Source organism: Vicugna pacos, unplaced genomic scaffold (assembly GCF_048564905.1).
Source record: "Vicugna pacos unplaced genomic scaffold, VicPac4 scaffold_76, whole genome shotgun sequence".
Taxonomy (NCBI): domain Eukaryota; kingdom Metazoa; phylum Chordata; class Mammalia; order Artiodactyla; family Camelidae; genus Vicugna; species Vicugna pacos.
The window spans coordinates 910,612-938,338 of record NW_027328757.1 but is presented as its reverse complement, the minus strand read 5'-3'; the positions used below and the strand labels follow the sequence as shown (position 1 = coordinate 938,338).

Here is a 27,727-nt window from a genome sequence, read left to right as displayed (position 1 = left end):
TTGATTTGGAGGTCTTGTTGAGATTTCTAAAACTTTTCTCCTTCCATTCCTCTCTTAACCCCATGGAGGGTTTGGAGTCAGGAGTGGGTTTATTTTTGGAGGAACTGGTATCCCTACAGGTTGATTTAATTTTGGCTGTTCAAAGACAGCTACTTCAGCTCCAGGGTTTACTTTCTCTCTACCTGGTACAAAGGGGTTTAATTTGAGGACTCCATCTCAACCAGTTAGAAGTGCATCTTCTACCGACCTGTTCTCATTTAGTAACACAACTCCAGTTACACAGAATACAGGATTCAGCTTTGGAGCACCAGTTGCATCAACCCCTACCCCAGTAGGAACTGGATTTTCCAGAGGGTAAGAGCAGTACCATTAGATTCTTTCAGTGATTACAAAGGCAATCATCTTTCAAAGACAAGCTTTCAATTCAGAGTACGGAAAGGGTAAAGGGGTGGTATGGCATTTCTAAGTCAATTATCAGGGAATTATGCCACTCATTCCCAAGATAGACTTATAAATTGAAGCCATTTCTTATTTGAGACACAAGGCACATTGAATTCTGATCTGTGGTCTCCCTTCATTTTATGTGAGCCACAGGAAGAGTACTCACTGGGTTTTGAACATATATCATCTTGAAATTAGGCTGCTTGCTGATTAAGTGTCTCTCTCTAGAGAGATCTGTCTATTGATCATTGTAATGACCTTGGATATACATTCTTCCCTCCTGCATCTCAGAATTTTTAAAGGGAGCACTTTTTAATGCCTTTCTGTATAAATTCAGTTGGATCCAGCTATTTCTTTCAGTAACACCTGATAGCCTAATGAAAGCTGGAGTATTCCCTCTGGAATTCTCCCCTATCCTGTTAGTTATTTAATAACTTGTAATTGAGTGTTAAATAACCTTTCTTAGGACAGGCAATTTAAATGTTGAAGCACTTTTTTCATGGGTCATGAAATACATTTAAAATTTTCTAGAAATTAAAGAGATGCCTCTTGTGTGACTTTGTGAGTCAGTGTAGAAAAACAAAAACTTACATTTTTAATAAAGTCTACCAGACTGATAGAAGTGTAAATTCTGTTGTCTATCCTGAAAATAAAATTTTCTAAACTACCCTTTCCCCATTAAAACATTTAAAACTTTTTTCCCCTTAAAGTAGACCAAATTAGGAAACCTTTATCTGTGGATGAGCAAATAAGGGAGCTCTGTACATACATTCCTATATTAATATCTGGTTATCTTTCCTTCTGTATTGAGACGATATAACCTATAGAATAAAATCTTACAAACTATTTACATTTAAAACTTAATTTGACAGGGGCTATGTAATCCAGCTGCCATTTATGTGTCAGAATACTGTTCTATTGATTTTTTTCCTTTTTCTATTTAGAATAAATACAAAAAAATTAAACTTGGGCAACACTGCTTTCGCACAACCTACAGTGATTATAGGGGCTTTGGGCTGGATGCCAGCACCCTTACTAATGCTGTACAAGCAGTGCCTTACCTCACCAGGTGACAGCATCTACTCCTTCTGCTTTTGACTCAGCTACTACCTGTCACTCAGTCTACAGCTGCAGCAGGGTTCTCGTTCATTGATGGATGTGTACTTCAGACTGGTGCATCAGTTTCAGTACTGTCTTGATGGGAAATACAGCTCAACCAATAGCATTTGCAGGATTACCCCTCACTCCTGCTCCTTGGGCATCTAGTGGAACAATTGCTACACAATCAATTGCTCCTTTCTACCATGGTGGACAGTCCACTGGTAAGGTTTGAACTCTGCTCTCTAAGGGGGAAGCACAGAATTCAAGTTCAATTTTGAAATTCTTACTTGATTGAGTCATCTGAACGTGACTTAACTTCTTTTGTTGCAGGTTAGTGTTATTAATGAATGGGATAGAAATTAAATCCAAACTGCCCCTTCTGGTTTTGCAGTTTTAGATTTAGAACCAAGGAATGTTTGGGGAAAAGTTACAACCTTCTGAGAACCAGTATTCTACACACATTGGCCTCTAGTAATAATAGAGTTACACTGAAATGTTTTGTTCAACTGTTTAATGCTTGTGTTTAGCAAGTATGTTTTTGTTCACAATCTGTTGATCTGTTTTCCTTTTTGAAAATAAAACTTCCGAAATGAAATTTATCAGGAGGTACAATAAAAAAGAGAATATTTTCGGAGTAGTATACAATTTTTGAGACTATTAAAATAGTAACGCAATAATAAGTGAGTTATATGGCATAGTTGTGGAATGGTAAAATATTTTGACTAGTAAAGACATCTTACATGCCTGGGTTAACAGTTTCTAAATAAGTAAGACTCAGTAAAATATATTTAACCTATGTTGAACATTAAGAGAAGACATTTAGAATCTAGCTAAAGCAAAATGCAGTTAATAAAGATTACTGGTTTATAAGCCATATAATCTTGATTTTATTGTAGATGCCTCAGATATTTTAGAACTTGGGAAATACACCGAGTGAGATATTGTATACATTTACCTTCTGGAATATTGTATTAAATTACATATTCATAGTAATGATTTCAGAGCTTTTGGAAACAACCAAAAAGGTAAAATATTTTTTAATTATAGATAACAGAGAAATAACTTATTTTAATTTGTAGTAGTGATAATAAAACCAATTTTGATTGGTTAGTACAGCATTGTAGGACATGAAGAGATGAAGTAGAGTGTTGAAATAATAATGATGCTAGAATATTTGGTCTCTACCTTAGGGAGCTATTTTAATTGTGTACAAATGAATTTTTGATATTACAAATAGTACATTTCTGTTATCAAAAAAACAACAACTAGGAAATAAATGTTTGTGTCTTGACTCTGCTATTTACCAGTTCTCTGACCTCCAACAAGTTATTCTAACCTCTCAGTGCTTGGTTTGCTCATCAATGAGTGCTCAGTGCTTTACCTCACAGGGTTGTTGTGAGGATTAGGTAGATAAGTTCATATAAATAAGTAAAATGCTTAGAACCTTGCCTGACATGTTCTAGGTAGTCAATGTAATAGGTACTTGATAAATGTTAGTTATATCTGTTGTTTTTATGAAAGTATACATTTCCCTACAGTGTTACATGTGTTGGATATTATCCCTTTTGTTTGTTTTTTAAGCTTTGGTAGTTTAACAGTGAAAATTGTATCGTAGAATCATGTTCATTTACAGTTCCTAAATTATAGTAAGGCTGACTTCAAATTGTTTATTGATTGATTATATCTGTGTTTGTGTGTGTGTGAGTGAATGAGAGAGAAAGTGAATGAATTCCCTTTTTGTATCTTTTGCTCAGTTTTCTAATATGGTATTTATCTTTTTCTTATTTATATGAAGTTGCAATATTAACCCTTTAATATTTGTGTGAGAAGTATTTTCCCCAGCTTGTTTTTGTTTTATTTTTCTTTGAGTTTTGTAAGTAGTAAAATATTTTAATTTTTTAAATTAAGCCTTTGATTTTGACATAATTGTAGATTCTCATGCAGTTTGAGAAAAAATACAGAGATCCCACATACACTTTGTCCATTTTCTCCTGGTGGTAACATCTTGCATAACTATAGTACAGTATCACAACCAGGATGTTGTTGTTGGTAGTAAGATACAGAATAGTTCTCTCTCCACTAGGATTCCTCATTTTGCCCTTTCATAGCAACGCCTACTTCTTTCTCTTCTGCTCGCACACTCTATCTAACATAACCCTGGCAACATTAATCTGTTCTCCACTACTGTAATTTTGTCATTTAAAAAATGTTACATAAATGGAATCATGCAGTATACAATCTTTTGGGAATGGCTTTTTTCACTCAGTGTACTTCTCTGTAGATCATCCAGATTGTTGTGTGTGTCAGTTGTTTGTTTTATTGCTGCATAGTATTCCATGATATGGGTGGACCTCAGTTTGTGTAACTGTTTGTTATTCAAAAAATTTTTCCTCTATAGGTCAGATGACATTTTTCTCTTGCTACTGTCAATATTTCTTCTTTGTCTTTAGTTTTCAGAAGTTTAATTAAGTGTCTTGTGGATTTCTATCACTCTGTCATCATTGATTCTTTTTTTCTTTTTTTTAGCACTCTGTCATCATTGATTCTTGTCTCTATCCCCTCCTTTCTGCTGCTGAATCCTTTCACTTAGCTTTGCATTTTGGTTATTGGTTTTCTGGTTATCTCATATTTCCACTTGGTTCTTCTTTATATCTTCTATTTATTTGCAGCAGTTTTAATTTCTTTTTTTCTTTCTTTCCTTTTTTTTTGGCTAGGGCTAATTTTTCCATGTGTTTCAGGTGTGTTTGTGATTCTTACCAATGCATTTTTATTGTGGATGCTTTAAAATATTTGTCAGATAATTCTAATATTTCCGTCATCTTGGTATTGTCTTTTTTCATTCAGTTTGAGATCTTTCTGGGTTCTTGGTAGGATGAGTGATTTTTAATTTAAACCTGGACATTTTTATATTATGTTATGAGACTGAATCAGATTCAAGATTTTTGCTTTAGCTGGCATTTAGCTGACATTGCTCTGGCATGGGAAGAAAGGGTGTTGCCTTGTTACTGTAAGGTGGGAGTAGAACTTCATTTTCTCCACTTGGTTGCCATTGCTACCCGAGGCCAAGTTCTCTTAGTTACTGCTGGTTGGAGTGGGAGTTCCTGCTCCTGATGTGGTTTTCACTGACATCATGAGGACAGTGTTCATTAACTACTGATGGGGATGAGAATCCTGGCTCCCTACTTGATCTCTGATACCATCTTAGCCAGGGTGCTGGGACTCCTCATTACAGCCTCACAATGGTGGAAGTTTAGGCTCCTCACTTGCTGCTCTCTGGTATAGGTGGGAGGTGGGAAGTGAGACCACAGTTTTTTATGTGGTATTGGTTATAGTAGAATGGTTATTGTGTAAAAGTTTTGTCTCTGGTCTGCCCTTTCCTTGTCTTTTTTTTAGAGAGCAGGCTTTCTTTATTGGGTTTTGTTTTTGTTTTTTTGTTTGTTTGTTTGTTTTTTGGTGTATACCCATTGGTATTTCTGGGTTGCCAGCCTATTCAACTCCAAGCCTGGGAAATATGAGGCAAAAAGAAAACCTATGGAACTCACTACCACAATGTTCCTTGGGTTTCTGGATCCCTAGCTGGTTTGCCTTCTTCTCTACAACCTTCAGGGTTTTCTTATGTTTGTTTTATACATGATGTCCAGGGGTTGTAGCTGTATTTAGTGGGAGGAATAGGGAAAAGTACATGTATGCCATTTTCCTGGAAAGTGGAGATTGTTAAGATTTTAATTTTTGTGTTCTTGAATCTCTCACTCTTCTGAATTTCTCTTTCTGGACTTATTTGTATAGACCTCTTTCATCTCAGGATTCTTAATTCTTTTTGTGTTTTTATGATTTATATTTTTAGGAATTTCTTGTCTTCCTATTGATTACTTGAACATTTTTACAATTCCATTATGTTTTTACGAATCTTATTTTTTTCTAAATGATTAGTGAGTATTGTATTTCATTGAATAGCCATTCCTCCCCTATTGATTTGAGATGCCACCTTTCTCTCACACCAAATTATTGTATATGCCTGGTTCTACTTCTGGACTTTCTATTCTATTCTATTTATCTGTCTTTTTTTGGCCTAGTATCACCATTTTGTTTTTGTAGCAGGCCCCACTGTCTTATAGTGTAAGGCCACCTTCCTCTATTCTGTTAAAAAAATTCTTGCTTATTTTCTATAGTTAATGATTTATTAAGATAGTTGACATTTTCTTATGTTCTTAAACATCAAGGAATTAAGGCTGATTTTGTTATTCTTATAGTGCTAGGTGGAGAAAAATTACGATATTGAACCCTTCCTCTACTGAAGTGGTTCTCAACTGGAGGCAATTTTTGCCCCCTCTCCCAGGGGATATTTGTTAGTGTCTGGAGACATTTTTGGTTGTCCAGACTGAGTAAGAGTTACTGGCATGTAGTAGGTAGAGTCCAGGGATGCTGCTAAATACTTTGCAGTGCACATAAAGGAAAATTTTGTTGGTCTTGAGACACAGTACTTCTGAAACCATACAAGTGGGGATTCTTCCCACACCATCCAATTCTCCAACTCTTGAGACACCAACTGGGTGTCCTACAATTCAGTATGATACTCACCACCTGTACGTAGCACAGACCCTACAGGTTAAGGGCTCAGTTCATCAAGGGTGTCCCCCATTTCAGATATCAATTGCGAGTCTTAGGTTGTCACCTGTACTTCTGACCAACTAGCTATAAACTGGGTGTTCCCAAGACTCCTCCCTCCTTGGGTTGGTATTTGCTAGAACAGCTCACAGAACACTGGAAAACACTTGACTTAGAATTTCTGGTTCACTGTAAATGATACAATTTAGGAACAGCCAAATAGATGAGATGCATAGGGCAAAGTATGGGGGAGCAGCTCAGATCTTTCATTTCCTCTCCAGGCACATCACCCTCCTAGCACCTCCATGTGTTCACCAGCTCACAAGCTCTCCAAACCCCTTCATTTAGGGTTTTGGTAGGGATTCCATTTTGTAGGCACGACTGATTAAATCATTGGCATCTGGCAATTGAACTCAGTGTCCAGCTCCTTTCCTCTCACCAGAGGTCAAAGGGTGAGGTTAAAAGTTCCAACCTTCTAATCACTTATTTGGTTCCTGTGGAAGCCCTTAGGGACTGTCTAAATTTCACCTCATTAACATAAGTCAGATATAGTTTAAAGGGGCTTGTTATAAATAACAAAAGAGGCTCCTCTCACTTTTATTGCTATAGGAGCTATTTCTGGAACTGGGGACAAAATCTAAATATTATAACAAAAGATGCGCCTATCACTCCCTTCACTTAGGATATTATAAGAGTTTTAGGACCTTTGCCCAGGAAAGGGGACAAAGACCAAATATACCTGTCTTTTTATATCCCAGCATGGGACAGTCCTCCACATTCTTTGTTGAAGAATTATCTGGCCCCAAATGTCAGTAGTGCCATGTTGAAAAACCCTGTCATAGTCCTATAATTAGGAAAATGAGACTTTGTCTTTTAAATCCTTCCTTATCTAAGAGTAAGACTCCTTTAGCTTAAAAACAAATCGTATAAAATGGCATTTGCTTCCTTAGTTACCTCTCGGTATGTGAATTAAGGTCAAGCCCCTGAAATTATGCCAGTATCTGAGACAGATGAACAAGATTTTAAAATACGGGCATAAATCAAGTGTAAATTTAATTAGCGCTAGTGAAGAGGTTTTGGTAATATGGCCAGTTACAAAATAAATAATGCAAAAATCAATAGCTTTCCCATGTTTAAACAGTCATTGTGAAATATAATGGAGAAAGTTCCCATTAACAATTTCAACCAAAAGTATGAAATGCCTAGGAATGAACTTTAAAAATGTGCATGACCTATATGAAGATAACCACAAAAATTTACTAAGGAATATAAAAAAAAAGATGTGAATAAATGAAGAATACACACACTCAGTAGTGTAAGAATATCACTTCTCTCCAAATTAAGCTACACATTTAATGTAATTCTTGTAAAATCACAATACAAATCTTTGGGGAAAGGAAAGGAAGGAGAGACTTGACACAATTCTAAATGAGATAAATGAATGAGACTACTAGCTTTTGTTTTTTAAGGAAAGTAGTGATAGAATATTTGTAGGAAAATATATGAAAATATATTGTAAGTTTATTCTCTAACTGTAAGTTTAAAATATTTAATATAAAAATAAATGAATCCTAGTGCTTCAGTAATTGAAACTCTCTTGTGAAACAGGGATAGAAAGAAAAATCAGTGAAAAATTTTAAAGTACAGAAACAGACTTGGGTTGATGAAGATGACATTTCCAACCTGAGGAAAGAGGATGGAGTAGTGAATAAATAAATTGTAGTAGCTGGCTAACCGGGTGATTTAGGGGGAAGGGGATTATGTTTTGCTGAAAAAGATTAACTGAAAGGAATACTAGGTGAATTAAAGGTAGAAAACAAAACTATAAGCATTTAAAGAGCACAGGTGAATATGAAAATAGGTACATAATATTCCTTGGGTTGGGGAGAGGACCATTTAAGTATAATTTAAAAATATATAATTATAGTCAGTCAAATGGTTTGAAAACAAGACTATAAAACAGTATAAATAGGTATACTCTCCCCTATCCACCCTGTATTACTCCTTCCTACCCCTACCCCTGCCATTCAGCTAACCACTATAATTGTATGTATCCTTCCAGAGCTTCTTCATAGATTTGCTAGCAAATATATATATTAGCCCTCTACCTTTTTAAAAATATAAATGGTAGTATACACACTATTTTATATCTTGCCTTTTAAACTTAAAACTTTATACCCTTATTTTAAACATTTTGTAGCTCCTTTCATATCAGTCAGTATATGGAGAGTTTCCTCACTATTTTTTATAGCATCATAGAATTCCATGGTCTGGATGTGCTATAATTTATTTATCTAGCTCCTTGCTAATGGGCATTGGTTGTTTCCTCTTTTGCTAATACAGTGGTGCAATGGATATCATTTTACGTGTCATTTTACAGGTGTATAAGTACATCTTTGCAGATACATTTCCAGAAGAAGCAAAGCTGGTTGAAAAGACAGGATGCATTTGTAATTTTAAAAACATTGGCCGCTTGTTTTCTGTAGGGGTTATACCAATTTGTACTCCTGTTAGAAATCTCAGAGGCTACCCATTATTTCACAGTGTCCTTAACAGAGTGTGTTGCTAGTTTTTTATTTCTTCCCATCTGTTAGATGAAATTGTTCTCAATGCAGTTATAATTTGTGATTTTCTCCTAAAAATGAAGTTGAATACCTTTTATATGTTTCAGAGGGAATTTTGAAACATAATATGGAGACATAAACCATAAGGGAGAAAATGATGGAAAGATTTGACTACATAAAAAATAAAAACAAAATAAAAAGCAGGAAATGTCAAACTGGGGTTGGGAAATATTTACAACATTTGGCTACACAGCCTTGATATGCACTTTTATTAAAAATTAGTGATGGGACAATACTCCAATGAGAAAATGGGCAGATAACGTGAATAGGCCATTTTGAATGAAGAAATTAAAGTAACCATTAAACCCATGATAAAAATTTAGCCTCACTGGTAGGTATTGAATTATAAATATTAAAACACCTTTGCTATAGTTGGTTATTTCTTTAAAAGTATACATGTGGTGCTTCTCCTAAATGAAATATAGGGATATTCCATAATACACATTTTAAATAGAGGTATGTGGTAATGTTCCCAATTCCTTCCCAGCATCTCCTCCCTATGTCCTACACCCCCAGTGACCCTAGATGTTTTTAGATAGCAGAGTCTTACATCATATATTGCCATGAATTGTTCAACAGGTAGATGGAGGCAGCAGTAGATTCAAAAGCAGTTACTTATTAAGCACTTCTCCCATTTGAAAAGGAAAAAGAATAGCTATAATTATGTACTGGAGTCTGGAAAATGTTGGTTCAATTCAGAAACATTTATTGAGCACTTACTACTATGTGTCGTCTATAGTGATCTATCATGAGGATAAAAAAGTAAACTTTTCAGTTAACCAATTAATCTTATTTGTGTCTTTATGTACTTAATTTCTCTAGCTTTATTTCTTTTATAGTTTTTATTTTGCAATTTAAAGCAAGAGGCCAGGCAATCTGTTATCTGAAACTTTATTCCAGACTTCTATTTATTTTTTCTCACAGATTTATTATTGTATAATTCACATACCATATCATTTACCCATTTAAAGTGTACAATTAATTGGTTTTTAGTATATTCACAGAGTTGTGCAGCCATTACCAAAGTCAATTTTAGAACATTTTCAGCACCCACCAAAGAAAGTCCATACCCATTAGCAGTCACTACTCATTCTCTCCTCACCCCAAATCTAGCAACCACAAATCTGCTTTCTGTCTCTGTAGATTTCTCTGTTCTGGACATTTCATATAAATAGAATTCTACAATATGTGATTTTTTTTGTGATTAGCTTCTTTTACTTTGCATAAAGGCTTATCTATGTTTTAATATGTATCAGTACTTCTTTTCCTTTTTATGGCCAAAAAATTCCATTGTATTAATATACCACATTTTATTCATCCATTTATCAGTTGATATTCATTTGGGTTGTTTCCATCTTTTGTCTGCAATGAATAATGCTGCTGTGAACATTCATGTACATGTTTTAGCATGGATATGTTATCATTTCTTTTGTTGTTATGCCTAGGAGTGGAATTGCAGGGTTATATGGTAACTTTATGTTTAACACTTTTGGGAAGTGCCTTACAGTTTTCCAAAGAGATTATACTATTTTACATTCCCATCAGCATTGCATGAGATTTCCAGTTTCTCCATCTCCTCACCAACACTTGATATTATCTGTCTTTTTGATTATAGTCATTCTTGTTGATAAGAAGTAGTATCTCATTGTGGTTTTGATTTGCAATTCCCTAATGACTAATGACACTGAGTTTCAAGTGTTAGATGGCCATTTGTATCAACAACTTTCCATCTTTCTGACCATTTTTTTTTTGTGGTCTCCATCTCCCTCTGATCACAGCCTGGAAAGGATTTCTACTTTTAAGGATTCATGTCCTCAGATTTTGCTTACCTGGATAATCCAGGATAATCTCCCTGTATCAAGTTACTTAACCTTAGTCTCATCTGTAAAGTTTCTTTTGTCAAGTAAGGTAATATATTCATAGCCTCTGGCTATTAGGATGTGGCCATCTTTGGGGACCATTTTTTTCTGTCCACCATACCATCTTAACAATATAAAATCTTCTGTTCTATGAACATGAGATCTTTCCATTTATTTAGGAAGTCTTTGATTTCTTTCAATGATGGTTTGTATTTTTCTGGATACAAGCCTTGCACTTCTTTTATTAGGTTTGTTCTTAACTATTGTATTCATTTTTAACAATCGTAAATGGAATTATATTCTTAATTTCATTTTTGGATTGTTCATTCCTAATATATAGAATTGCAATTTATTTTTATATTGATCTTGTATCCTGCAACTTTGCAGAACTTTTTTATTGTTTTAATAGTTTTTTTATGGATTCCTTAGAATTTTCTGTATTTGTGATCATGTCATCTGTTTTAATAGAGATAATTTTACTTCTTCCTCTTCAGTCTGGTGTCCTTTATTCATTTTCTTGCTTAATTGTCCTGGCTAAAACTTCCAATGTATTGTTGAATTGAAGTGGTAAGAGCAGACATCCTTGTTTTGTTTTTGATGGCAGTTGGAAAGTATTCAGTCCTTCATAATTAAGCATGGTGTAAGCTGTTGTTTTTTCATAAATGCACTTTATCGTATTGAGGAAGTTCCCTTCTCTTTCTAATTTGTTGGGTGTTTTTATCATGAAAAGGTGTCGGATTGTCTCAGATGCTTTTTCTGCTTTTATTGAGATGATCATGTGTTTTTTAAATAACAGCATAATTGAAGTATAATTCACATATCTTAAAATTCACCCTATAAAGTATACAATTCAGTGAGGTTTTTTTAAAAAAAACATATTCACAGAGTGTACAACTATCACCACTGTGTAATTCCAGAACATTGTCATCACCTCAGAAGAAACCCTGTAGCCATTAGCAGTCACTCCCCATTACCTCCTTGTCCCAGCTCCTAGCAACCACTAATAGACTTTCTGTATATGGATTTGCCTGCCAGTTCTGGACATTTCATTTAAGTGGAACCATATAAGATATGGCCTTCTGTATATGGCTTCTATCATTTAGCATAATATTACCCAGATTCATCCACAGTGTAGCTTGTATCAGTACTTAACTCTTCTGATCCTCAGGAGGGCTCTTTTCAGTCTTCTCTTTCCCTGGTTATCTCTGGCTAGCTGGCCTGCAGTCTAAATTGTTGCTTTCATGAAGCCACTTAGTTCCTCTTAATTGCTTACCATCAAAATCTCCATTTTTTTTCGAGAGTCCTTTGGCTTGAACTTCCTCATACTCTGTTTCAAGTAAAGTCAGTTCTTTTGGACGTAGCTTGGGAACTCTCTTTTCTTATGGGTTACGTTTATCCCTGAGCAAATCTTTGAACCAGTGCTTTGGGCACTGGGCAATGTCAGTTGCCTCTGATCTTCCTGCTTATCTCTTCAGGCATGTAACCTCAGCCTTACAAGTGAGCTGGGGCAAAACAATCAGGGTGATTGATGGGGCCCCAGTATTCTCAGCCTGCTACACGTGGTGTACAGCCTCTGCCCTGTGAGTGGGGGCTGACTGGAGGAAAGGAGCCCCTCAACTCTTGGCTGTACTCACCAGAAATTTCATCCCTATAACTGTGTGTTGGAGGTGATGAGAGATGCTGACTGCTTGCCCCTCCCAATGAAATATTATATTCTTTGGCTGGGATCTGGAAGAAGAGGGAGAGTCCAGTCTTCTTGACTTCTCCTGCCTGGAGTGGAGTTTCCTGCGAGGTGAACAAGGAGGTGGAGGGAAGGAAGAGAGTAGGTTATGGTTCATATGCCACAGACTCTCATTGGTATTCCTGAGTTTTAGCAGATTTCCTTATATAAATGTTTATTTGCTGTATACCTTCAGAACAATTTCCAGAGATTTCAATTAATTTTTTTCCCAGTTATGGTTGTTTTACTGGGGAATGAGTCCCTAGACTTCTCATGTCACAGTTCTGAAAGTGGATCCCTCTCTTATGTTGCTTATGTTTTTAGTAAAGTAGAATTTCTTTCTTATGATGGTGCTGGAAGGCTGACTGTACTAAGCAATGCTAATAAACTATTTTTTAAATCATGCTTTTACTGTGTCATATTTATTAAATATCTGGGTACTTGATTTTCCTTGCTTTGTTTTTATTTCTCCAGATAAGTGAACTTTGTCATAATGGTCTTTTACTTTTTACAAATTATTTTTAGTGACGTATTTTTCTGCTTGTTACTTTGATTTTTAGGTTTGGCTTCAGCATCTACTTTTGCTGCCACTGCTAGTTCAGGCGCCATGCTGTTTACCTCATTCTCAAATGCTTCTACTTCCACTGCTGCTACTGGGTTCTCATGTAAGTTACTGGTTGCAAAGAAAATACTATTATTTCGCATCAGGCCACTTAACTCAATTTGCCAGTATAAGCTATGGATCTCGTACATCTCATCAATTATCATTATGTTTGAATCCATCTTAACTGCTGATGTCAATAGTAGCTTTGCCTAAGAACCTAATTGTCATGGCTTTCGCTGTGAATTTTATATTAACATGATTATTACAGCTTAAAGTGATAATTTTAAGCATATAATTCATTAACATTGTAGTGTTTTGAAACAACTTCTTGAAGCTAATGGGAGTAGGAAGAGTGGGGGTTTTGCCAAGTATTTCTGAAGGGAAGAAGAAGTCTTATTATCCATGTGAATAAGATAAAATGGGAAATAAATGTTGGAGCCTTCCTGTATTTTCTTCTATATAGACCAAGTTTGTGGTCCTGACATTTAACCTATCAGAAGTGTTACATGACCTCAGGCCTAGCTGTAGTTTTGAGCTTTAATTGACACTGTGTGATGTCTCCTGTTCTTTCCCTTTGAAGAGGAACATTTGGATGCTTTGAGCTGAGAAGTGAGACATTAATTATCTTGTAACCCCAACTTTTTTGCTATACATCTTCCATTAATAGAGTAATAGCAAATGTTGAGAATATTGAATTCTGTATATATCTTAGGCAATTCTTTCTTACAGGTCCATGTAAGCTGCCTGTGCTTTTGAGACATCTTCACAGTACCATGATGTTGATCGTTAGACTTTATTATCGTAATCCTAGCTGTATATGGTTCCCCAGCCAAGCCTTGTTATAGCAAGATTGTCACCATTGCTGGGAATAAAACTTACCAGGAACTGCTGATGCTTCATCAAGCATGAAAAATAGTGGTCTACCATCTCCATCCTCTTGTGCAGTTGACATAGGTGACCATTAATTGAAATTGCAAGTTACCACTTGAGTTGTATTTTCTTCCAAGTAGAGACGATTCTAATCTTGAGACATGACTGAGATTCTGGAAACCTTTGATATATGTAAGCAATATCCTTATCAGGTATAATAAATTTTGTGAATATGACCATGTCTGAAGTTGGGAGTTAAAATTATTGAATGAATTCTATTTTCCATTCAAAGACTTGACTTCTGGCCTTTGATAGGCTTTTTTCCTTCTTGTCTTTGATGTCCTTGCCCATAAAATGAAAAGAAATCTTGACCACTGTATTTTTACGTTAGCTTTAATGATGTATAATTTACATATCATAAAATTAACTTATTTTAAGTACATAATTTAGTGATTTTTAAATTTTTAATAAGTTTACTGAATTGTATAACTATCACTGTAACCCAGTTTTAGAACATTTCTATTGTCTGAATAAGAGCTCTCAGCCCTAGACAACTGCTGATCTCTTTTCTGTCCCTATGCCTTTTCTGGACTTCTCATATAAATGAATTGACCATAGTTTTTTGATGTTTAGCCAAACTTAATAAAGGACTCCTCAGATGAAAAAGATTCTATATAAATTCTTCACTGTTTTTGATTAAATGGGTAATAGGTAATATTATGTTGTTCTCTGCAGTTGGTGCCCCATCAACTTTGGCTGGAGTATTTGGTGATACAACTTCAGGATTTGGATTAAAATTCCCTGGAATAGGTGGAGCAGTTTCTACAGCATCTAGTAAGATTTTAGAATTACTGGGATGTGTTTGAACATTCATTGGAAATGTATTGCATAACAAGCAGTAAGCAGGTTGTATTCCTTTGCTTCTCGGACTGTGTAAGTAGGTTTTAATCATCTCATCAGAGTGTCCAAAAGGTATATCAGTATTGATGATTGCCAAAGAGTAGAATGAGACAGTTGATATCAATGATATTATTTCTTTGAGACGACTATCATCAAAGCTGCTATCAAACTCTTGTCAGCTTTTAAATTTAAACGTTTTTAATTATTGAGTATACTGCTTAAAGTGACCCAATACCCAAATACATTGGATTTCATAGAGTTTTTCTCTTTAAAAGTTAATTTAAGGTTTGACCTGTATTAAAGTTGACTCTCTCCTAAACGTGATTACAAGTGTCTATAGACCTTGTTTCTGCCAGTTAGGAGTTAGTTAGGTTGTAAGTTGAAGAAGACTTGTTACACATTACCTTTTAGCTATTGTGAGCTGAGTGGTTATAGGTCAGTTATTACTTAAATCTTCCATTTAAGCCAGACTCCGCTTTAGGGAACTCTTATTTGTTTTTACTTTACACTTTACTTTAGTCTGAAATTAATCTTTTCAAACCTGTCATAAACTAAAAGTCAACCCCTTTTAAGTTTAAAATAATTTTATTCCTAAACAGAGGTGTACACCATCTTTTGCATCACCAACACTTAACTGAGTTTCTATGTATACTCAGCTAACTGGCCAACCTATGAAAGAGTGTGGCTTGGGAACTTTATAAGTTACCATATTTGCAAAAAAATGTAACAGTGTCCCTCATAAAATGCTGAACAAAAGATTGATTCTTTCAGTTGTGGGTTGAATCACTGAAATACGAATTTGCAGGCTCTTTGACTCTGCCGTAACTCATCCCCTTTCTAGGTCTTCAAATTCCTTCCCGCAAACTGGTACCCTTGCTACTAGCCCATCCCATCCACCACTGCTTTATGTACTTAACTCATCTCCCTGTCATATATGACTCAACTCGATATCCCCAACCCAGAGTTGATTTTTTTCCCCTAATCACCTTTCCTTCTCCCCAGGTGTATTTACTTGCTCAGATTCTTCATCTTATAAATCAGCCTTGTGGGGCAGCTTTCAGGTGTCTGTATCTGTAACTTTATAGCTATTTGGGATTATTCTCTGCCCTGGGTATAATCAGCAAGTTTTCAGAGAAGCTTGCTTGTTATCAGTCTCACCTTTTGTATGAGTCTGAGAAAGTGATGATGTCCATTCCTAGTACAGAGTAAGATACACAATTGTTGATCAGAGACGGGATAGGAAAATGGGATAGCAGGATCTTTTAAAGGATGTTTTCACTATTTTGAGTAAGGATTTTTTTTACATTTTTTATTGATTCATAATCATTTTACAGTGTTGTGTCAAATTCCAGTGTTCAGCACAATTTTTCAGTCATTCATGGACATATACACACTCATTGTCACATTTTTTTCTCTGTGATTTATCATAACATTTTGTGTATATTTCCCTGTGCTATACACTGTAATCTTGTTTATCTATTCTACAATTTTGAAATCCCAGTCTATCCCTTCCCACCCTCTACCCCCCCGCCCCGGTAACCACAAGTCTGTATTCTCTGTCCATGAGTCTATTTCTGTCCTGTATTTGTGCTTTGTTTTTGTTTGCTTTGTTTTTTAGATTCCACATATGAGCGATCTCATATGGTATTTTTCTTTCTCTTTCTGGCTTACTTCACTTAGAATGACATTCTCTAGGATCATCCATGTTGCTGCAAATGGCATTATGTTGTCGGTTTTTATGGCTGAGTAGTATTCCATTGTATAAATATACCACTTCTTCTTTATCCAGTCACCTGTTGATGGACATTTAGGCTGTTTCCATGTTTTGGCTATTGTAAATAGTGCTGCTATGAACATTGGGGTGCAGGTGTCATCCTGAAGTAGATTTCCTTCTGGGTACAAGCCCAGGAGTGGGATTCCTGGGTCATATGGTAAGTCTATTCCTAGTCTTTTGAGGAATCTCCACACTGTTTTCCATAGTGGCTGCACCAAACTGCATTCCCACCAGCAGTGTAGGAGGGTTCCCCTTCCTCCACAGCCTCTCCAGCATTTGTCATTTTTGGATTTTTGAATGACGGCCATTCTGACTGGTGTGAGGTGATACCTCATTGTAGTTTTGATTTGCATTTCTCTGATAATTAGTGATACTGAACATTTTTTCATGTGCTTTTTGATCATTTGTATGTCTTCCTTGGAGAGTTGCTTGTTTAGGTCTTCTGCCCATTTTTGGATTGGGTTGTTTATTTTTTCCTTATTGAGTCGTATGAGCTGCTTATATATTTTGGAGATCAAGCCTTTGTCGGTTTCACTTGCAAAAATGTTCTCCCATTCCGTAGGTTTTCTTCTTGTTTTATTTCTGGTTTCCTTTGCTCTGCAGAAGCTTGTAAGTTTCATTAGGTCCCATTTGTTTATTCTTGCTTTTATTTCTTCTAGGAGAAAATTTTTGAAATGTATGTCAGATAATGTTTTGCCTATGTTTTCCTCTAGGAGGTTTATTGTATCTTGTCTTATGTTTAAGTCTTTAATCCATTTTGAGTTGATTTTTGTATATGGTGTAAGGGTGTGTTCTAGCTTCATTGTTTTACATGCTGCTGTCCAGTTTTCCCAACACCATTTGCTGAAGAGACTGTCTTTATTCCATTGTATATTCTTGCCTCCTTTGTCGAAGATGAGTTGACCAAAAGTTTGTGGGTTCATTTCTGGGCTCTCTATTCTGTTCCATTGGTCTATATGTCTGTTTTGGTACCAATACCATGCTGTCTTGATGACTGTAGCTCTATAGTATTGTCTGAACTCTGGGAGAGTTATTCCTCCAGCCTCTTTCTTTCTCTTCAGTAATGCTTTAGCAATTCTAGGTCTTTGATGGTTCCATATAAATTTTATTATGATTTGTTCTAGTTCTGTGAAATATGTCCTGGGTAATTGGATAGGGATTGCATTAAATCTGTAGATTGCCTTGGGCAGTGTGACCATTTTAACAATATTGATTCTTCCAATCCAAGAGCATGGAATATCTTTCCATTTTTTAAAGTCTTCTTTAATTTCCTTCATCAATGGTTTATAGTTTTCTGTGTATAATTCTTTCGCCTCCTTGGTTAGATTTATTCCCAGATATTTTATTACTTTGGGTGCTATTTTAAAGGGGATTGTTTCTTTACTTTCTTTTTCTGTTGATTTATCGTTAGTGTAAAGAAAGGCAACTGATTTTTGAACATTAATTTTGTAACCTGCTACCTTGCTGAATTCTTCGATCAGCTCTAGTAGCTTTTTTGTGGACCTTTTAGGGTTTTCTATATATAGTAACATGTCGTCAGCATATAATGACACTTTTACCTCTTCTTTTCCAATTTGGATCCCTTTTATTTCTTTCTCTTGCCTGATTGCTGTGGCTAGGACTTCCAGGACTATATTGAATAGGAGTGGTGATAGTGGGCATCCTTGTCTTGTCCCAGATTTTAGTGGGAAGCTTTTGAGTTTTTCACCATTAAGAACTATGCTGGCTATAGGTTTGTCATATATAGCTTTTATTATGTTGAGATATCTTCCCTCTATACCCACTTTGGCGAGAGTTTTTATCATAAATGGGTGTTGAATTTTATCAAATGCTTTTTCTGCATCGATTGAGATGATCATGTGGTTTTTGTCCTTTCTCTTGTTGATGTGATGTATTACATTGATTGATTTGCGTATGTTGAACCAGCCTTGTGTCCCTGGGATGAACCCCACTTGGTCATGATGTATAATCTTTTTTATGTGTTGTTGGATTCTATTTGCTAAAATTTTGGTGAGGATTTTGGCGTCTATGTTCATCAGTGATATTGGCCTATAATTCTCTTTTTTTGTAGTGTCTTTGCCTGGTTTTGGTATCAGGGTGATGGTGGCTTCATAGAATGAGTTTGGGAGTATTCCCTCCTTTTCAATCGTCTGGAAGAGTTTGAGAAGGACTGGTATGAGTTCTTCTTTGTATGTTTGGTAGAATTCCCCGGTGAAGCCGTCCGGTCCTGGACTTTTACTTGTAGGGAGGTTTTTAATTGCTATTTCTATTTCCTTTCTAGTGATCGGATTGTTCAAGTGTTCAGTTTCTTCTTGATTCAGTTTTGGTGGACAGTATGTTTCCAGAATCTTGTCCATCTCTAGGTTATCCAGTTTGGTTCCATATAGTTTTTCATAATATTCTCGTAAGATATTCTGTATTTCTATTTTGTTTGTTGTAATTTCTCCATTTTCCTTTCTTATTTTGCTAATTTGTGCTCTCTTTTTTCTTCTTTGTGAGTTTGGCCAGAGGTTTGTCGATTTTATTTACTTTTTCAAAAAACCAACTTTTGGTTTGGTTGATTTTTTCTATGGTCTTGTTAATCTCTATTGTATTTAATTCCTCTCTGATCTTTATTATTTCCTTCCTTCTGCTGCTTTTTGGGGCTTTTTGTTCTTCTTTTTCTAATTGATTCAGGTGGTGGGTTAACTTGTTTATTTGAGATTGTTCTTCTTTTTTGAGGAAGGCCTGTGTCGCTATAAACTTCCCTCTTAGCACTGCCTTTGCTGTGTCCCATAAGTTTTGAGTGGTTGTGCTTTCATTATCATTTGTCTCAAGGTATTTTTTAATTTCAGCTTTGATTTCCTCATTGATCCATTGTTTTTTCAATAACATATTGTTTAATCTCCATGCTTTTCTTTTTTTCTCCTTTGTTTCTCTGTTGTTGATTTCCAGTTTCATGGCATTGTGGTCAGTAAAGATGCTTGAGATAATTTCTATCTTCTTAAATTTGTTGAAGTTTCTTTTGTGTCCAAGTACATGATCGATCCTGGAAAATGTTCCATGTGCACTTGAAAAGAATGTATATTCTATTTTTTGGGGGTGTAGAGCTCTGAAAATATCCACCAAATCTAGTTTTTCTATTGTAGTATTTAATTTCTCTGTTGCCTTGTTTATTTTCTGTCTGGAAGATCTGTCTAGTGATGTTAATGCAGTGTTAAAATCTCCAACTATGATTGTATTCCCATCAATATCCCCCTTTATCTCTGTTAGTAATTCTTGTATGTACTTAGGTGCTCCTATATTGGGTGCATATATATTAACGAGTGTAATATCTTCATCTTGTATCACTCCTTTAATCATTATAAAATGTCCTTCTTTATCTTTCTTTATGTCCTTTGTTTTGAAGTCTATTTTGTCTGAAATCAGTACTGCAACACCTGCTTTTTTGGCTTTTCCATTTGCATGGAATATCCTTTTCCATCCTTTCACTCTCAATCTATATGTGTCCTTCTCCCTAAAGTGGGTCTCTTGTATGCAGCATATTGAAGGTTCTTGCTTTATAATCCAGTCTGCCACTCTATGTCTTTTGACTGGAGCATTTAGTCCATTAACATTTACAGTAATTAATGATAGATGTGTGTTTATTGCCATTTTGAACTTATCTTTGCAGTTGAATTGGTATATCCTCTTTGTTCCTTTCTTCTTCCTTTTGTGGTTTGGTAATTTTCCTTTGTATTATCATGGATTTTATTTAATTTTTGTGACTCCCTTGTAAATTTTTGACTTGTGGTTACCCTTTTTTGTAAATCTATTAACCTATACCCGTTTTTAATAAACTGATAATAACATGATCTCAAACCCATCCTACTGTTAAAAAAATTTTTAAAAAGAAAGAAAAAAAATTCTATATTTCCCTGCCTCCCTCTCCCACTCTCAGTGATTTGTATGTCTTCTTTTATAATTTCGTGTTTTCTTTATTTGTAATTCATGAGTTATCACCTTTCTAGTTGTACGTTTCTCATTTCTGTAGCATCCTGCTGCTTTTCTATTTAGAATAGCCCTTTCAGTATTTCTTTTAGCATGGGTTTAGTGCTGCTAAACTCCTGCAGCTTTTTTTTGTCTGTGAAACTCTTTATTTCTCCTTCTATCCTAAAGGATAGCCTTGCTGGATAAAGTATCCTAGGCTGCATCTTTTTTTCATTCAGAGCTTTGAATATATCTTGCCACTCCCTTCTGGCCTGTAGTGTTTGTGTAGAGAAATCAGCTGAGAGCCTTATGGGGGTTCCCTTGTAGTTCACTCTTTGCTTTTCTCTTGCTGCCTTTAGAATCATTTCTTTATCCTTGACTCTGGCCATCTTGATTATGATATGTCTTGGTGTGGGTCTATTTGGGTTCTTCCTGTTTGGGACCCTCTGAGCTTCCTGTACTTGTATATCTGATTCCTTCTTTAAGTTTGGGAAGTTTTCAGTCATGATTTCTTCAAAAACCTTTTCAATCCCCTTTGATCCTTCTTCCCCTTCTGGGACCCCTATTATGCGAAGATTGGGACGCTTTATATTATCCCATAGGTCCCTTATGCTATTATCATTATTTTTTATTTGCTTATCTTGTAGTTCTTCTGAATGGGTGCTTTCTGTTGCCCTGTCTTCTAGATCACTAATTTGTTCCTCTGCATTAACTAGTCAGCTTTGCACAGCTGTTAGATCATTCCTCATCTCTGTCAATGAGTTTTCCCATTTTGCTTGGCTCTTCTTTATAGCTTCAATTTCATTTTTGACATATTTTATTTCTCTAAGCACTATCTCTTTTAATTCCTTCAGCAATTTGATCACTCCTTTTTTGAAATCTTGATCTAGTAGGCTATCGATGTCTATTTCATTGAGCTTTCTTTCAGGGATTCCTCTTGTTCTTTTAATTGGGAAAGGTTTCTCTGCTTCTTCATCTTGCTCATACCTCTCTGGCACTGTGGTTTATGGAGTATCAGTTGTCTATTTTGGATCTTAAGGATTTTATCTATCTAATGCCTATTTAGGAATAGAACTTAGGGAAAAAAAAGAAAAAAGAAAAAAAAAGAGAAAAAAATAAGAGAGAGAGAGAAAGATTTTTAAAAGAAGGGAGAAAGAGGGTTTGAAAACAATGTATAATGAATAATAGAAGAGCGGGTTGAAGCAGAGTATTAATCGGGTGGAGACGTCCTTTTAAAACCTTTAAAAAAAAAGGGGGTGGTGAGATGAATATATGTGTTTGAAGCCTGTGTCTAATCAATAACAGGACATCAAAACCCAAGAGAAATAGAAATGAATTAAGAAGTAAAAATTAAGAGAGTAATTGAAAATAGAACAGGTAAAAACAGATTAAAAAAAAACAAAAACAAAAACAAAAAAAACAGGGGGGGTTGTCGGTGTTCTCCTGGAGTGTGTGTGCTTTTAATGTGATGTCCTCCTGTCTTCGTCCTGTTTTGGAAGCTCAGCTTGTTTTCATAGGCCCTCCGTTGGCGCCCTCTTCTGTGCTGCTCCCAGCACCTGTCGGCAAGCTGATCGCGCCCCCTCCTAACACGGGGTCAGATGCAGCTCTCCTCTGCTGCGGGCAGGCGGGTCACTGCCCCTCCGGATGCCGCAGTCAGATGTTGCAGACTGGCCAGGCAGGAGGGCGGGTCATGCCCCCTCCCAGCACCTCGGTCAGGGGTTGTGTTCCTGCCCGACAGGCGGGGGGCCGCTCTCCCCCTGCCTGCGCCGCCGGTAGCTCCGCTGCTCTGTGCGGCTGCGCGCTCTGCGCCGGCGCTCTGCCCTGGCCGGCGCTCCGCCCTGGCCGGCGCTCCGCCCTGGTCGCGCTCCGCCCCGTTCGGCGCTCCGCCCTGGTCGCGCTCCGCCCCGTTCGGCGCTCCGCCCTGGTCGCGCTCCGCCCCGTTCGGCGCTCCGCCCTGGTCGCGCTCCGCCCCGTTCGGCGCTCCGCCCTGGTCGCGCTCCGCCCCGTTCGGCGCTCCGCCCTGGTCGCGCTCCGCCCCGTTCGGCGCTCCGCCCTGGTCGCGCTCCGCCCCGTTCGGCGCTCCGCCCTGGTCGCGCTCCGCCCCGTTCGGCGCTCCGCCCTGGTCGCGCTCCGCCCCGTTCGGCGCTCCGCCCTAGTCGCGCTCCGCCCTGGTCGGCGCTCCGCCCTGGTCGGCGCTCTGTCCAGGTAGGCGCTCCGCCCTGGTCGGCGCTCTGCCCTGGTCGCGCTCAGTGGGTGGGCTCGGGGAAGACCGAGGGGCAGCCTCGTCCCTGCTCCGAGCCAAGACCCAGCTGCTTGTTTGTCTTTGTGGAGCAAGTTCTCTGGGGGACCAGAATGGAAGGATCCTATCTGCCCAGGGCTGTAGGCCCGTCTCAGTCTGGCCCTTGAGGCTGCTAAGCCCTTTGGTGCGGACGCAGGTTTCGCCTCTGCCCCCGCCTGGGTGCTAAGCGCCAGAGAATATGGTGGCTGTGCCTGGGCCCCGCCTCTCTTCCCCTGAAAAGTTTCCACGGGTTTTCAGAGATGGGGGTATGCACCCTTCCCCCGAGAGCACATCAACCTTGCTGTTTTATGGAGGGCCCAGGTTGTTCTGTCCTGTACACCCACAGCCCCGGCGCCCAGCCCCTTGCAGTCCCCTGGAGCTGCCTCCGTGCAGCCGCCCCCGTCCTCCGCCCGGCTTGTGCAGCCTGGCCCTGCCCGCCGCTGCTGGCCTGCGTCTCAGGCTGGGTGTCGGGGGGACGCTCTGTGCCCGTTTAACTTAGTTCTGTCAGACAGATCTGTCTGTACAGATCCGAGCCTTGGAGGCTCCCCCTCCGTCCCGCTGGCCTCTCAATTGAGAGGGGAGACCCAGCGAGCAAGCGCCAGTCCTCCTTTGCCGCTCCCTCCCCGCGGGACCCGTCCCGCGCTGCTTTGCCTTTTGTTCTTTCTTTTTTCCTTTTCTCCTACCAGATTTTTGGCGTCTTTATCTTTTGAAGAGGGCGATGATCTGTTGGAGTTCCGCAGGTGCTCTGGTTGGCTGAGTGGGTCTGTAGATGTGGGTCTTGGTGTATTTGTGGGAGAGGGTGACTTACAAGCGTCCTTCTACTCCGCCATCTTGCCCGGAAGTCTCCAGTAAGGATTTTTAAGATCATCAGAATGAGGTTTGTTTAAATGTAAATCCAAATTCAAATTTTCTATTATTTAGAGAACTGTGCTTCTCCTTTACTACACAGATAACTGAGTTGACTGTATTTAGTTAGACCAAAGTTGTCACTTGCAAAATCAGACTGTGATAGAACCTTCATTCTCAAATCCATTGCTTCTTTTGGTATTAATTGAAATATTACAGTTATTTGAATATTATCTCCTATGCCAGAGCTAATTTATACCTTTTAAAAGCACCATGAAAATAAAGAACAAAGATAAATACTATATAAAAAGTTTAAAATAATCATACTTTTTTTTTAATGACTCAAGATTTCTTTGTTTAGTCTGACAGGTATTAATTTCCTGAAGGTATCACACAGCAGCTTTGGAGAGGTGATCTGTTAATCTGTTTCTTTAGTGATAGTAATGGTAGGTGCTTTTTTTTTGAATTATAAAAATCATGCACACATACATATATACGTATATCACTCCCTCTAGAGAGAATAGTTTGTTGTTTATCTTTCCAGCCTTTTTTCAAACATACAAATATACATTAATTGGTTGTACAAAAAAATGGGATACACACATACATAATCTTAGAATTTGCTGTTTTCTCTTAAGTATATATTATCTTTGGATATCTGTCCATGTTAGGAAATGCAGGTTACTTTTAAAAAAATCTTCTTTGGGTGAAGATATGCTCCTTTACAAGAAGGAATTTTTTTAAAAATTGTTTTTCTGTCTTCAGTATAGTAGTTACACAATGTTTGAATGAATTAATCAATAAAAGGGGCATCTTGATAGTGTCATTAATTTTCAGCATTTATGGGAAAGAAATTCTTTTCAGATGAAGATTTTTTTTTATTCTCAGATGAAGAACGCAATGACATATGGCTATAAAGAATGCCACATAGGATCCAATCTGTAATCTCTTGTGTTTTGAGTGATCGTGACTCCGGGGATCCTTTGTGATTGGGCATGGTCTTTCCTTGTGGTGCTCAGTCCACACTCACAAAGGCTCACACAAAGAATGGAGGAGTTATTGTAAGAATCTTTGTGGCCAAAACAGAAATGGAATCTTGTGGAAAGCTAATAACTGGGATTATATGGCACTGAACTTCAAGGAAATTGGAATTTCAGAGTTGTCCTAAAGTCAGCTTTAGGGACCTGTGGAAACTACTATTGTATTAACATAATCCAGCTATTCTCTTTTTGCCATTTTTTTCTTTTTTTAAACTTCCTTTTGGATTTTTTTTAAAGTGTATATATATATTTTTATTGACTTTATAGTCAGTTTACAATGTGTCAGTTTCTGGTATACAGCATAATGCTTCAGTCATACATGAACATACATATATTTGTTTTCATATTCTTTTTCACAATAAATTACTACAAGATATTGCATGTAGTTCCCTGTGCTATACAGTATGAACTTGTTGTTTATCTATGTTATATATATTAGTATCTGCAAATCTTGAACTCCCAATTTATCCCTTTCCACCTTCTCCCGCCCTTGGTAACCGTAAGTTTTTCTCTGTCTGTGAGTCTGTTTTGTTTGTCTTTTTATTTTAGATTCTACATATAAATGATATCATATGGTATTTTTCTTTCTCTTTCTGGCTTACTTCACTTAGAATGACAATCCCCAAGTCCATCCATGTTGCTGCAAATGGCAAAATTTTATTCTTTTTATGGCTGAATAGTATTCCATTGTATCAATATACCACAACTTCTTTATCTAGTCATCTGTTGATGGACATTTAGATTGCTTCCATGTCTTGGCTACTGTAAATAGTGCTGCTGTGAATATTGGGGTGCATGCATATTTTTGAATTAAGTTTCTCTGTGGATATATGCCTGGGGGTGGTATTGCTGGATCATATGTTTTTAGTCTTTTGAGGAATCTCCACACTGTTTTCCATAACAGCTGCACCAAACTACATTCCTACCAACAGTGTAGGAGGGTTCCCTTTTCTCCACATCCCCTCCAGCATTTATCGTTTGTGGACTTTTGAATGATGGCCATTCTGACTGATGTAAGGTGATATACCTCATTGTAGTTTTGATTTACATTTCTCTGATAATTAGCGATATTGAGCATTATTTCATGTGCCTATTGGCCATCCTTATGTCTTCACTGGAGAATTGCTTATTTGGGGCTTCTGCCCATTTTTGGATTGGGTTGTTTGTTTTTTTTCTTATTAAGTTATATAAGCTGTTTATATATTCTGGAAATTAAACCCTTGTCAGTCTCATCTTTTGCAAATATTTTCTCCCATTCTGTAGGTTGTCTTTTTGTTTTGCTTATGGTTTCTTTTGCTGTGCAAAAGCTTGTAAGTTTAATTAGGCCCTGTGTGTTTATTTTTGCTTTTATTTCTATTGCTTGGGTAGCCTGCCCTAAGGAGAACATTGTTGAGATGTATGTCAGATAATGTTTTGTCTCTGTTTTCTTCTAAGAGGTTTATAGTGTCTTGTCTTAGGTTTAAGTCTTTAAGCCATTTTGAGTTTATTTTTGTGTATGGTGTGAGGGGTATTCTGACGTCATTGATTTACATGTAGCTGTCCAGCTGTCCAAACACTGCTTGCTGAAGAGACTCTTTACTCCATTGTATGTTCTTGCCTCTTTTGTCAAAGATTAATTGACCAAAAGTTTGTGGGTTTATTTTGGGACTCTATTCTGTCCCATTGATCCATATTTCAGTTTCTGTACCAGTACCATGCTCTTTTGATTACTGTAGCTCTGTAGTAGTTTGAAGTCTGGGAGGGTTATTCCTCCAGCTTCATTCTTTTTCTCCAGTATTACTTTGGCAATTGTGGGTCTTTTGTGATTCCATATAAATTTTAGGATTATTTCTTCTAGTTCTGTGAAAAATGTCCTGGGTAGTTTGATAGGGATTGCATTAAATCTGTAGATTGCTTTGGATAGTATGGCTATTTTAACTGTCTTACTATTAAGCTTATTCTTAATTTTGACTTGCTCGTGGCTCCTCAGCTCTACCTCATGTTCTTCCTCTGCCAGTTCTTTCAATTCCCTCTGCCTATAGTCTAATTCTTTCTACATGTTTGGAAATATTTCCATATTTCTGCTTAGAGTCTGATTCTTTCCATATTTCTGAAACTATTTTTAAATTTCTACCTGCAATCGAATTCTTCCCTTAGTTCTAAATTTTTGAAAATGAAATTCTGACTCATCTTATCCTTGTTTGGCTAGAGCTTTTTGTGCCAGACCCTTTCATAGGCTGCCAGTAGCATATGGGATGGCTTCCTATGCTTCAGATGTCCACCCTTGTCCCAGTCAACTGTGAACTGGGATCAAAGGACAGAGTTAATGAGATAAAGAATGAATGTCTGAACCTGATCCCCCAGCAAGAGCAGAGTAGGCCAATCTCCCTAAGAATAGGCAGTGCATGTTGGCAGACACCATGATATATGTATTTATCAAGGGTGACAGTTAACCTGAAAATATTGCTAATTGGGAAAGCAGGGCTAATGTAAAATAAGCAAACAATTGTATACATGTTATATTTCTATAACAAATTTCTTGTTACAGAAACAGCATTTATTAATTACAAGAACATTTGAAAATACAGAGAACCAAAAAGAAGAAAAGAAAATATTTCCAGTCCCCACCAGCCACAATTTTCTGTTGTTTGTTTGTTAAATGCTCAGTGTGTAAGGAAGAACCAAAAGTACTATAGAAGTTCAGAAAACCAAGAGATAACTATGAGTATAAGAGAAGTGGGTGATAAACATGGAGCAGGAAGAATCTGAGCTAGGCCATGGTGTATACTGAGAATTTCAGCTACAGAGGACAGAGCATTCTCATAGGGGTGTAATAGAAAAGGACACATCAGAGAGAGGTCTGGGCCATAGATAAAACTTTGAGAAAGTTTAAGACTGGCAAAGTGTATGCCTACTATGGTCTATGCTTTAGAGAAACAAGCACTCTCCCCTATTGATAGGAATGTAAATTGGCAAAATCTTTTTGGTAGGGGAAGTTGGAAAGAAATATTAAAATTTAAAGTATGCTGACCCTTTGATCTAACAGTTTCATTTCTAGGAATTAATTACACAGATATATTCATGTAAGTATGCAAAGATAGATATACAGAGATTTTGTGTAAGATTGTAATTATTCTT

General features: G+C 37.2%; 1 protein-coding gene across 4 annotated transcripts in view; it reads left to right on the top strand.

Moving 5' to 3' along the window:
* The window catches only part of NUP62CL (nucleoporin 62 C-terminal like), an 86,744-nt gene that overhangs the window by 29,084 nt on the left and 29,933 nt on the right, over positions 1 to 27,727 (top strand). For 3 of the 4 annotated variants that reach the window (XM_072957796.1, XM_072957797.1, XM_072957798.1), the window contains 2 exons: positions 12,911 to 13,015; positions 14,560 to 14,658. The exons of the other annotated variant lie outside the window; for it this stretch is intronic. In XM_072957796.1, coding sequence (XP_072813897.1) covers positions 12,911 to 13,015; positions 14,560 to 14,658 — 204 coding nt within the window. The remainder of the gene's footprint in view (positions 1 to 12,910; positions 13,016 to 14,559; positions 14,659 to 27,727) is intronic. 4 annotated transcript variants of the gene reach the window in all.